General features: G+C 41.0%; 1 protein-coding gene across 3 annotated transcripts in view; it reads right to left on the bottom strand.

The window, feature by feature from the left end:
- The window catches only part of helz (helicase with zinc finger), a 255,595-nt gene that overhangs the window by 76,825 nt on the left and 164,906 nt on the right, over positions 1-13,864 (bottom strand). For all 3 annotated transcript variants that reach the window (XM_078225782.1, XM_078225780.1, XM_078225781.1), the window contains exon 22: positions 3,023-3,233. In XM_078225782.1, coding sequence (XP_078081908.1) covers positions 3,023-3,233 — 211 coding nt within the window. The remainder of the gene's footprint in view (positions 1-3,022; positions 3,234-13,864) is intronic.

Below are 13,864 nucleotides of genomic sequence, written 5' to 3'. Positions count from 1 at the left end.
AAACAAACACTCCATGGCTAAAATGAGTACTTTACTTGTTCGCCCAGCTACTAAGTTAAAGGTTTTCCTCGACAACCCGCACCCTGCAAAACAGAGCTCAATTTTAAACATACCCCCTCCAAGAAACGTGCTAAATATATTTCTTAAAGGCACAGCATCATTGCAAACATCTGCGAGGCAAACTGGGGCTTCAACATGACCTGGAAGGAATAGTTTGGACAGCTGTGCACTGTATTCTTATAATGAATTCTTTGTTCATAGCAAATAATTTATACATGTTGCCATGCACACAGTTGCGTGAACTGATGTTAGTGTGAACATGAGCAAATGAAAACAATAAAAGAGAAAGAGTTGCATTTATATAGTGCCTTTCAGGACCTCAGGACTTTCCAAAGTCCTTTAGAACTATTCAAGTACTTTTGAAATATAGTCACTGTTGTGATTTAGGAAATGAATATACCTTGCCCTGTATAAGCTATAGTATCAGAAAAACTAGAGATAATGCTAAAAGTCCAAGATGCCTCCATCTTAAATTTTAGTTACAACCTGCTGAAATGAGCTTTATCTGAATATTACTTTGGCTGATTTTGTATTTGCATCAAACCAATTGAGTTCTCAGTCTCACACTTCAACAATCACAAGATGGCCAACTTGAAGCCAATAATGTGTGAATTCTCAGCCGATGCAGTGAAGTGTTAACAAATCCAGATGTGGTAACTACAGGATAGGGTGTCTTCTGCAACATTTAAAACCCATTCTAAAGGGCCCAAAACTTACACTGTTCTAGTTTATTGAATAAAAGCTTAAGTAGCTCGGGACGCAGGGGAAAAGTAGAATAATGAGTTGCAAATAACTAGAAGGATTCATAAACAGTACAAGAATACTCTAAAATGAAAGCATTGCTGTGAGCTAAAATGGGCAATAAATACAATTGAGTTTCCTTGTTCAAATTTTAAGCATTGTATATGAAAGCCAATATTATTATTAATATTGAATAACAATACTCTCAATATTATTGGTCCTGGAAAACCATTTAGCCATAAGATATGAACAATGATCTCTATCTTGCAACATCTTTCCCCAGGATTTGCTATCAAAATAATAATAATTAAATAATAGTAATAATGGGAGTGGCATAGTGGCTTGCACTGCTGCCTCACAGCGCCAGGGACCCGGGTTTGATTCCTGGCTTGGGTCACTGTCTGTGTGGAGTTTGCACGTTCTCCCCATGTCTGTGTGGGTTTCCTCCAGGTGATCTGGCTTCCTCCAACAGTCCAAAGATGTGCAGATTAGGTGAATTGGCCATGCTAAATTCTCCCTCAGTGTACCCGAGCAGGCGTTGGAGTGTGACGACTAGGGGATATTCACAGTAACCTCATTGCAGTGTGAATGTAAGTCTACTTGTGACACTAATAAATAAAAAAATTTTAATAGTGAGGATAACAGCATCAGGTGTGGTCGGATATGTGGTTACGTGTGGAAATCCAGAAGTTGATGTACGAGATGTGTTGGCTGTCATTAGCTTTATGAGCATGATAGTTGCACAGTTTGCCTCACCATTCAAATGCATTGATTAGCATGAAGTTCCTGTATTTGCAAGTGAGCATGAATGAAACTCATTAGAGAAAGTTAAATCAAGTCAAATCAAATTTAAATAAAGGAAAAATACTGCAGACGCTGGAATGTGAAACACAAACAGAAAATGCTGGACGATCTCAGCAGGTCTGACAGCATCTGTAGAGAGAGAATAGAGCCAACGTTTCAAGTCAGGATGACCCTTCATCAGAGCTCTGACAAAGGGTCACACTAACTCAAATTTCAATACTCATTTAAAGTGTTAATTAATGACAGTCAATTTCTCTGGCACAGAAAATTATCAATGTGGATTCTCATTCCTTCAGGTTTTCATTTTCTTGAGAGCTTTTTCGCTCTTATTCCAACCTTTCTTTCCTCCTTTTAAAAAAAAAATCTGATTTGATACTGAATTTACATTCGAACAATTATTCACTTCTTCCTTCCTTCTCAGTTCTTGCACTCTTCATTTCACAATTCTTCAATTTAATTGCTTAATGTTCTAGATACCATGAAGAGGGCATTATGTTATTTCCATCTCACACTTCCACTGACCATAGAATCATAGAATTCCCACAGTGCAGGAGGCCGCCATTTGGCCCATCAAGCCTGCACTGACATCAATCCCACCCAGGCCCTATCCCTGTAGCCCCATATATTTACGCTAATCCCCCTGAAACTAAGGGGCAATTTAGCATGGTCAATCCACCTAACATGCACATCTTTGGACAATGGGAGGAAACCTATGCAGACATGGGGAAAACATGCAAACTCCACACAGACAATCACCCAAGTCTAGAATTGAACCTGGGTCCCTGGCACTGTGAGGCAGCAGTGCTAACCACTGTGCCACCATGCTGGCCATAATTCTGAGCCATTATCAGATTCTGAGCCATTACCTTCTTAAACATCAAACATTCAGAATAGAATACTAATAAGTTCTAAAGAACCACATCAGACTGATCAGTGCCTTACGCCGGCCACATGAGCTATGTTTACTGAAAAGGCAACGAGAGAGAAAAAAATTGGACAAGGTTTGCAAGTCTTTCATCACAAAATAAAGAAATCAGATTGGGTTTTATGAAAAAATAAAACAGGTGGAATTCTTCTCTAAAGTTTACTTCAAAAATTCCCCCTACTCCTTTTGAATTGGTCAATAGGAGATGGTTGAACTGAACTGGCCTCTATTTTTTGTTGCCTCTTGGAAAGCACCTTACCTCCTTTCAAAGCCTGCTCTTGGATGGTTGGGTACAGGAGGACCTGACTTCAGTTGCTACATCATGTGTGCGGACATCGTCACTATGTGGCACAGTGCATCAGTCTGTGTCACGAGAATTTCAAACACACCAACAATACCAGTGGCAAGACTGACATTTTAAAAATATATACTTCAAGTTCAAAATTAGGAAATTGTGCCGAGAAGGAAATTAAAAAATAACTGGCACTGTACCTTAGGAGGGGATGGCTGCTGCTGCTGTTTGTTAGCATTTGCTGGCTGCTGAAGTCGGAGAGCTCTTGGGATGAATTCTGGAGCTAGAGGATTAAGGACGTATGTCTTCTTCAACTCCAGTGCCTCCAGCTGTGCCTTGATTTGCTCAAATGTGATGCCATGGAGACTGTTGTTCTCGTGACAGATATCAATGAAGCTTTCCCAGAATTTCCTTGGAGAAACAGCAATTAGAGAAAGATTATAAGGAGGTTCCGGCCCTGTCTGCAACAGCTCAGAGTAAAGAGAAATGCATTTTGAAGCCAGGTAAAGAAATACAATCTTATTAGACATTCATTCAAATCAGAAATCATTGAAAAAGCACAGGTACAAAATATATAGATGCTTCACATTTTCAAAATGCAGAACTGACATACTGTGACATATAGCAAACAATAAAGGTGTACAACAAACATCACGGATATTCTGAAATATAGAAATAAAGGATGGGACAAAGTTTGCTAACACAAACTGTAGGGAAATAGTAAAATATGGTACCAACATTCACACTATTCAATGTTTTCACATCAAATGTGCAAACACAGTCCTCCATTTGTTGAAAGTTATGTCAATTCTACAAAAACAGTTTGAGCACTGGCAGATGATGTGTAATAGGTCTATTAACACAAAACAAACGCAACTGGTTGATGCATCTCAAAAACAGAATTTTAAATCTTTGAGTTAATGAAGTAGTTTGTGTGGGGGTGGGTGGGCAGGCAAGCATACGTTAAAGCCTTTATAGCCAGCATTTAATTAATGCTTCATATAGCATGAGGCCTCAATATGTGGAGGCATCAGTTAATAATGTGACAGATCGGTGTCTGCAATTTCACCTGTACCAAATTCCCAATCTCTGCTCTCATGTGGCAGCTGGAAAGAGGAAAAGAAAACAAAATAAGCTGCTCTGGAACATCTTTCAGACAATTTTGCAGGATTATTGGTGGAAGGTTAGAAATAAGTTATCAGCCTGATGTAGGGTGGCACGGTGGCTAGCACTGTTGCCTCACAGTGCAAGGTACCCGGCTTCGATTCTCGGCTCGAGTCACTGTCTATGCGAAGTCTGCACGTTCGCACCTTTTCCATGTGGGTTTCCTCCGGGTGCTCCGGTTTCCTCCCACAGTCCGAAAGACGTGCTGGTTAGGTGCGCAGCCATGCTAAATTCTCCCTCAGTGTACCCGAACAGGCGCCAGAGTGTGGCGACAAGGGGATTTTCACAATAACTTCATTGCAGCGTTAATGTAAGCCTACTTGTGATACTAATAAATAAACGATTTATGGAGATGAACATATCAGAGAAAATAACTTGAAGGGAAGGGGAAAAGAATCATCACTTATAAACAAAACAACTGTAACAGGCACAAACAACTTGTTCTTCTAAACTAAACTTCAAGACAAAAATCATTATGTAAAATGTTATTTCTAAAGAAACTAAAAATTGCTGTAGAAAAGCAGTGCAGCAATCTTGCTGACTAGTATTAATGGCAGCAGTGATGTGTCCAAACAAGGCTGAAAGCGTTGAACGTGCTGCAATGATACAGGTGGAGGTGCGGGAGGTGGCTTGCTTGTGCTTCAATCTATTTAAACACGCCACCATCAATTAATATATAATGCATATTTTTATATGGACTTCCAATGAAACTGAATTTCTCAAGAGAATATGATTTTATTTTCCCCCAGTAGTTCAATGAATATCTGTGCCTTGGGGAATAGTTCTGACCCATAAAGATCAGTTTCAATCTGAAATAGTTGATCTCAACAAGAGTGGCACTGGGAGATCTATGGTTGGTTGCAATGCTCCAGCGAAAAGGTGATGTGTGGCGAGCACACAGCCAGAGTTCCTGATTCTAGCTGTGTTAGTAACCAGGGGACAGATTTAAGATCACTTGCAAAAAAAAACCAGAAAGGAGACAAGGAGTCTTGTGTTTCTTCTGTAGCAAGCTATGATGATGCAATGCCTGAAAGGGTTGTGGGAGCAAATTTAATTGCAATTTTCAAACAAAATTGGATATGGTGCTTAAAAACAAAAAATTTGTAGGGTTATGGATAGGAACCGGGGAATGAGACCAACTGGATGGCCCTTCAATGAAAGTCCACAGGCACAGTGGACTGAAAGGCCTCCTTCTGTGCTGTGTGATGATCACTGGTGACTTTTGAGGGAACATACACATGTGGACATCAATTAAGGATGAGAAAAGGCTCAATTGCAATGACGCCAGAATTGATAACCTGTAGACATCCACTGGGTAAGCTCAACACAAACCACTAAAGGGCTACTAATGTTCTATTTCAGGTAGCCAGGTGGTGAAGGATGGCATCAAAGCCTAATCTTTCCAAACCTCAATGCTTTTATTTTCCAAGACAAACATGAACCTCCTGGCCCCAAAACAGTTTCAACTTGCAGCTATTTTTGAAGTCCAGTTAATGCCCACCACCTGAATACAGATAAATTCTCAATTAACATACAATTAACAACCAACACCATTGGGACATCTGCAGGCGAGAGTTGAAAAGGAGAAAGCTGTGAAAAGGATATATGCATTTTATACCACTCCCCATCAATGTCTTCATAGACAAATCAAACACTGTCCATGGTTTTGACATGTGCCTGAAGCTGTATATAAATAATGTCTCATTCAATCAACATGACTGAACATTTTTTACCATCTACAAATACCTACAACAGTTTTGACTGGAGGGAAAAGCTTTCAATTACTACAGAGGCAGAGCACTCCAATACATTTTACACTTCATGAATATTGTAGCTTTGTTTTTCTCTAATTTTAGTAAGGTGGCAGATAAGGCTCTTGGGTTGAAAATGTTTCTGAATTAAAGAAATAATGACTTTTTAAAGATTAAGAACCCCAAACCAAGAGAAAGTCAGTGCTATATAAACACCAACACACAACACTCCAAAATGGAGCAACGAACAATCACCTCCTAACAAGCTCTGTTATCAGTTGCCTTGCTGCCGGGGTATTATGCAGAGGCCTGGCACCCATTTTTGCTGTTGAACACAGAATAAAGGGAAAGGGAGCAAGAGGGAAAGCTGAAAAGTCATCGAGAGGCTGGCTCCAACTGATGGGCACTGAAGGGGGTCTGGGCAGGTTGTCCAACCTTTAAAACATATATCATGGCCCAGATGAACTTGGGTGGCAAAACATGATCAAACCCTTCAAATACACAAGAAAATGGCATTAAAATATTAAATGATTCAAGTCAGGAGTGTGATGAAACTCTCATTCCTGGAAGGTGCAATATTAAATGAAGAAATTGAAAACGTTTAGACATGGGCAGTCCAGTCAATCAACGTCACTGATGCTGGATTCTACCCCCCAATTCCCCATTGGAAAGCTGTAACTGCAGTGTAACTATAGGATGTCTTGTAGCAAATCACCAAACTTATTTTGATAGTACTCGAAGACCTCAGACTTCTACTGGTACGAAAGATAACCAGCACAATTTCATGAGAGCTCCATAACCTCCAAGGCACACATTGTCTTGATGAACAGACTGCTGTTCCTTCCTTATCCAAAACCATTGTGGAAACACTACCAACACAGGGGCTACTCAAGGGAGAAGGTCCACCACCGCATTCTCAGCCTGGTTCAAGATGGGGAAAAAAATTGTCTTACGATGTCAATTAAATTTTATGATCAAATTGAAAAGAACATACGAAGATCAATATTGGTGCTGTATACCTCTCTCTTGAGAGGCAAAAAAAATCAAGTCGAGTACTTAGAAAATGTTCATGAAAAAGCAAAAGACAGTCCAGTCGGTTTGTACAAGACAAGGTAAACAAACCTTTCGGTCTCCATTCTCCAAAACTAAGAAGATTGGACAATCATGTTAACCTACTCAGAATCAATGTCAGTACCTTGGACACGTTAGATTTCTCTCTCAAGGAACATGCACAAGCAGTTCAGCATTACAGTCTCATTCCCAGCTACATTTACAAGCATCAGCCTTAGCTCATTGTTAGTCTGAGTCAGAAGGCTATGGGTTCAAGTCAAACTGGGACCTTAAGCACATAATCTAGGTCAACACTAAATTGCAATACTGAGGATTTATAATGTTGTAGGTACTGTTCTTCAGATGGTATGTTAAACTAAGGCTCCATCTGACCGCTCAAATGGACATTTAAAAAAACCCCATGGCTATTTTTGAAGATGACAGGAGTGTCCTTATTGTCCTGATCAAAATTTACCTTTCAATTAATATTACCAAAAATAAACTGTCTGGTGATTTATCTCATTATTGTCCATAGGACTTTGCTGTGTACACTAGCTGATGCATTTCTTGAAATTACAACACTGACTACATGCCAGAAGTACTTGATTGGCTGTGAAGTGCTTTGGGACATCCTGAGATAGTGAAAGGATGCCATACAAATGTAGATACTCCAGACGGCCAAAAAGTGCAAAGTTAATCCTTTACAGAAGACCAAAGCACAAATATAATGGGATAGATTCTGAGCCAATTCGAGTAAAATATCAACGCATCTTTCCAAAACACAATCTTCTTCATTTTTACAGGGTTAGATTTTTTGCCCATTGAACATGAATGAGTAGGAATCTAGCCGACTGAACTTAGCCCTTCTAAAGCAGCTGTTCATTCATTTTAGTATGGAGTGTTTTTCACAGGCTGTGCGTTGCAATACTAATGCTGATTATCTTGCTTATTGATTCAGGTTTAATTTACACAGCTATATGAGAATTAGTCACGCACATATTTTTGGACAGCTGAGCTTTAGGCTGTATTAAATGCATTTAGTCACTGTTGATGATTGAAGTAAAATTTGCTGACAAGAACCGCTGGAATGGTTATGGAAAACAGCCTGCCCAGAATTGTATTCAATTTGCCACATTAGTGGACTGAGGAATAACAACAAACAATGGAGGGAAGAGCATGTGGAGGGTAAGGGAAGCAAAATCAGATCAGTAAAGAAAACTAAATAAGAGATTTATGCAGAATAAATAACTGGATTGCAGAAACGTAACAAAAATGAAAATCAAAAGAACCTCAACTTTCACATCTAAATGCATACAAATGCATTTGTTTATTCACACAAGCATTTACATTGAGGTCATGTGTAAAGAGATGCAGGGATGTTTACATTCAAATCGAGTGCAACTGTTGTGTGTTTGGTGGTGTGATACGCGGAACAGACTTTGGTTAAAAATGAACCAAGCTTTATTAATGGTGTGTGATCTCTTCCATGGCTGTCTGCAAGGTCTATTACACAGTTTACGGTGCACACATTAATACAGCATAGCTCCAATGAGCCAATAGGAATAACTAGAAATACATAACATTTCCTTTCCCCCTTAAGTTGGACGTCCCCAGACAAGTTCAAAACAAGTCCAAAGATGTGCGGGTTAGGTTGATTGGCCATGCTAAAATTGCCCTTAGTGTCCTGAGATGCGTAGGTTAGAGGGATTCGTGGGTGGATATGGGGGTAGGGCCTGGGTGGGATTGTGGACGGTGCAGACTCGATGGGCCAAATGGCCTCTTTCTGTGCTGTAGGGTTTCTAAGTTCAATATGAACAATGGTCAATAAATAAGCCAGTCACTATTAATAAGTCAAATGGTCTGGCGGGAGTTGCTCACAGAACGGTTGACAGTGAACCTCTGACATCTTCTTTGCACTGACATCATCAGTAACTGTGTTAACTGGCGTTGACATAGGAACAAGAGGGCTGAACAGAAGTGAGGTGTTGATGTCCTCAACGATGTCTGGTAGTGAATGGGTTGTCGGAAGGTTCAAGTCAGGACTTGTAAGACTGATCCTGAATTTTCAACAGGCTCCAGATTTGGCAGATCTGTTCTTTCAGCCAATAACTGGTCTGCATGTCTCCTCCCGATAATGTCATCTCTGGACTGGACAGTGTAAGAGACAAGTCCAATCTGCACAAGAACGGTGGCAGGAACCCATTTCACCCCTGTTCAGTAGTTCAGAGCAAAAACTTCCTGTCCTTGGTGGAAAACTCTTTCACGTCACCTTCCCACCGTTCCACTTGTGTTTGTTGTTGCTGTCCCACAATCTCCTTAATTTTTGAAGATTTTAAGAGATTGAATGCGGAATGCAGCTGCCTTTTTATCATGAGCAAGGTGGAGAGGTCTTGGTCGTGGAGTGTGTGGTATTCTGGTAGACCAGTTGGAATTTAAGGCATTTGAGAAGCAAATCTTGTTCCTTGGTTGCTTTCAAAGTATGTTTCAGGGTTTGGACAAAGGGTTCTGCTAATCTATTAGTAGCAGGGTGAATGTATCGAATACTGTTTTCTTGTAGGATGTTCTCAAGTTCCTCAAATTGAAGTCCATTGTCACTTACCAGCTATTCAGGAAATCAAAAGTGATTAAATGTTTCTCCTAGCTTCTCAATAGTCTTCCCAGTGGAGGTAGATGTCATCAGAGCAATCTCTGGCCATTTGATGTGAGCATTAACCTTCACCAAGAACATAGGTCCTTCAAAAAGGTCCTGCAAAACCCACATGCACATGTTGCGAAACTCTTCAGGCCATTCCTATGAATGCAGCTGTGCTAAGAGCGGCAGGTTTCTTACCTTTGCGCAGTCCAGGTCACCAGAGATATCCTTGCCATCTCCTTTGTGCATATGACTTTGCAATGACCCTTGTGTGGCATCTCCAACATCTGCTTCCTTATCAACGGTGGAATAATCATTGGGCCCTCATGGAAGACGTCCTGACTGTACTGACAGCTCCATTCTCCTGGAGTAGCAGGGTTTCAGGTTAGGTGTGAGCCATCTAGTCTTTCTTCGTAAAACCATATTCACCATTTCTGGGAGCACAGCATTGCTCCGAGTGTGCCAAGAAGTGACAGGTGTGTGGCCCACTTGTTCAAAGTAGAAGATATTCTCCCTCTAGCAGTCTGACGAGCTGTCTGGTAGTGGCAATCTTGAAAGTCCATCCATGTAACAATGTAGACTTGACTGTCAGCACTTAATGGTGTAAGTATGTGCAGACAAAAGAAATGCCCATCTTTGTATTCTACTTGCTGCAAGGACAGAATTCCTGTGTGTGATCCAAAAACAGTCCAGAATGGACAACAAAGTAAACTCTCTCCCATACTGGCACTGATGGAATTTCTTCACTCCAAAATTGAACCTTAATGCTTCCTGTGCAATCTGGGCAAAGCTACTCTCAGCTCTGTTCAAGGTTTGAGAAACAAAAGCAATAGGTCTTTCTTCACCCAATGGCATAATGTACAAGACCACTGCTCCTGTACCATAAGGGGATGCATCACAAGCTAACTTAATGGATAAAGTAGGATCAAAGTGTATGAGAACTTCAGAATTATGTACAGCTCTTTGGCTTGCCTGAAGGCATAACTGCATTGATCTGACCACTTCCACTTCTTGTCCGACACAAGGGGCAGTGGTTTCAGAACTGTTGCCAGGTTTGGGACAAATCTTACATCGTAATTTAACAATTCCAGGAAGGAACGTAACTGACTTATATTCTGAGGTGCAGGCATCTCTGCAATGTCCTCAACCTTAGGAGGAGATTTGCGAATGCCAGTGGCACCAATCACGTGCTCCAAATACTCAGAGGATTGGAAGAGCTCACTCTGGTCTTACGGTCTCGGACCATGGTCTTCCAATCTCTGGAGAGTGGCAGCCAAGTTTTAAGTACTTTTTCATTTCTTCCAGTGACTAGGATGTCTGCCAGATAGCCTTGGACTCTGCTCAGGCTACTCATGACCTGATCCATTGCCCTTTAAAACAATGCAGGAGCAGATGTGATACCAAACAGCAATCTTTGGTACTGGAACAACCTTTTGCGTGTCACGATCATCAGATGTTCTTGTGACTTAAGAGTCATAGAGGTTTACAGCATGGAAACAGATCCTTCAGCCCAACTTGTCCATGCCACCTTTTTTTTTAAACCCCTAAGCTAATCCCAATTGCCCGCATTTGGCCCATATCCCTCTATACCCATCGTACCCATGTAACTATCTAAATGCTTTTTAAAAGACAAAATTGTACCCGCCTCTACTACCACCTCTGGCAGCTTGTTCCAGACACTCACCACCCTCTGTGTGAAAAAATTGCTCCTCTGGACACTTTTGTATCTGTCCCCTCTCACCTTAAACCTATACCCTCCAGTTTTAGACTCCCCTACCTTTGGGAAAAGATATTGACTATGTGGCGGATTTGTGCCCCTCATTATTTTATAGACCTCTATAAGATCACCCCTCAGCCTCCTACGCTCCACAGAAAAAAGTCCCAGTCTATCCAGCCTCTCCTTATAACTCAATCCATCAAGTCCCGGTAGCATCCTAGTAAATCTTTTCTGCACTCTAATTTAATAATATCCTTTCTATAATAGGGTGACCAGAATTGCACACAGTATTCCAAGTGTAGTCTTACCAATGTCTTGTACAACTTCAACAAGATGTCCCAACTCCTGTATTCAATGTTCTGACAGATGAAACCAAGCATGCCAAATGCCGCCTTCACCACTCTGTCCACCTGTGACTCCACTTTCAAGGAGCTATGAACCTGTACCCCTAGATCTTTTTGTTCTGTAACTCTCCCCAACGCCCTACCATTAACTAAGTCCTGCCCTGGTTCAATCTACCAAAATGGATCACCTCGCATTTGTCTAAATTAAACTCCATCTGCCATTCGTCAGCCCACTGGCCCAATTGATCAAGATGCCGTTGCAATTGGAGATAACTTTCTTCACTGTCCACTATATCACCAATCTTGGTGTCATCTGCAAACTTACTAACCATGCCTCCTGTATTCTCATCCAAATCATTAATACAAACTACAAATAACAATGGACCCAGCACTGATCCCTGAGGCACACCGCTGGTCACAGGCCTCCAGTTTGAAAAACAATTCTCTACAACCATCCTCTGGTTTCTGTCAAGAAGCCAATTTTGTATCCATTTAGATACCTCACTCTGGATCCCGTGAGATTTAACCTTATGCAACAACCTACCATGCGGTAACTTGTCAAAAGCCTTGCTAAAGTCCATGGAGACAACATCAACCGCACTGCCCTCATCTACCTTCTTGGTTACCCCTTCAAAAAACTCAATCAAATTTGTGAGACATGATGTTCCACTCAAAGCCATGCTGACTGTCCCTAATCAGTATTTGCCACATTCATCTGCAAGTAGGCCTAACTCAGGACAATTTTGCAGAAATATTGGCCTCCTGCTAACCCCGCAAACAGGTCTTCAATGCGAGATAATGGGTACTGTTCAGCACATAACACTGGATTTATGGTGAGCTTGAAGTCCCTGTAAATTCTTACAGATCTTTCTTGATGACTGGAACAACAGGCGTGGCTCATTCACTGATGCTGACAGGTTCCAGAACTTTAGTCTTCACCAATCGCTCCAAGTCAGCCTCCACCTTTGGCCTAATAGCATAAGGTACTGTCTTTGCCTTCAAGCATTTTGCTTGGCTTCTATCTTTAATTTTTAGTTTGACTGTAATGTCCTTTGTGCTCCCTAATTCTCCACTGAAAACAACAGAATGCTTCCTTCAAATTTTCATGATGCCTGCTTCTCCATTCGTCATGTTGACTTCAACCCAGTTCAGTCAAATCTTCTCCAACCATGTACGACCCATCAACGCTGGAGTTTCCTTTCATTACTTGTAGAGGCAAATCTGCTGTTTGCCCATTGAGTTACTCAGCCATTTTTTTGATTTTATTTATTTATTGTCATATTAGTATACAGTGAAAAGTATTGTTTCTTGCATGCTATAGAGACAAAGCATTACTATACAAAGATAAGGAAAGGAGAGGATGCAGAAATGTAGCGTTACAGTCATAACCAGGGTATTTCAATATGGCCCTTCAGGAACCACTTCACCCATGTATGTTGTCAGTACGATCCTTAAGGTAACGTGTTGGGAGTTTTTCATTGTAGATAGTCTACAGCAAGACTGCTGCCCCAATGTCAACTTTCATCCTTACTGGCTGTCCATCCAACACTGGAGTAACCCAGTATCGTGTGTGGTACCAGTGCTAGCTAGCACATGTGGTGATAACTTCTCCTCTCAGAGTCTCTTTGCTCTTTTCGACCCTGTTGTACAGCATGGACATTTCTCCTTTTATTTTGTTTAAATGCTGACTTGGTTTGTTCTTGCTTCTTATTTTTATTCATAGCTTACTTTTTCTTCCTGCAGGCACTCTCTATGTGCCTTTTTTTCCCCCCACAGCTTCAACATTCCACATCTAGCATTAGGCAGCAGAATGCCCTGACTTTGCACACTGGTAACATGTATCAGTTTTGATGCTTTTGATGGCTTTGGGTGTTAATTCAGTGGATATGCACATTTGAATACACAAACACAGGTGCTAGGATTCTTTTGCAGCCAGTTCCATAAAAACAGCGATTTCAATGGCCATCTGCAGAGTAAGAATACTCTCACCTGATAGGCATTTTGTGTCGCTTCATTCACCATGTAGACCACAAACAAATCTGTCCCAAATAGTGTCATTCAGCACATCTCCAAACTCTCAATATTCTACAAGTCTTTTAAGCACTGCCGCAATCTGCGTGATTGACATCCTCTCCTTGATTTCTTTTATGGAATGTAAAGTGCTCTGCAATACCAGGGGTTTTGGTGAAAAACGTGTTTGCAGAATGTTTGTTTCTATGTTTTAGTGCTAGGTTTGTCAGGTTGCACCAAACTATGGGAGAGATTAAAAACTCCCCCCTCTCCATCATGCTCAGGAAAGTGGGCACCATAATATTTTTCAGCTATTTTGTTTGCCTGTACGAAATAGTCAAAATGTTGAGTAGTAGAGCTCCATCGCTTCACAT

The sequence above is a fragment of the Mustelus asterias genome, chromosome 12 (assembly GCF_964213995.1).
Source record: "Mustelus asterias chromosome 12, sMusAst1.hap1.1, whole genome shotgun sequence".
NCBI lineage: Eukaryota > Metazoa > Chordata > Chondrichthyes > Carcharhiniformes > Triakidae > Mustelus > Mustelus asterias.
Note: the sequence above shows the minus strand (reverse complement) of the source record. Positions and strands in the feature narration are given on the sequence as shown.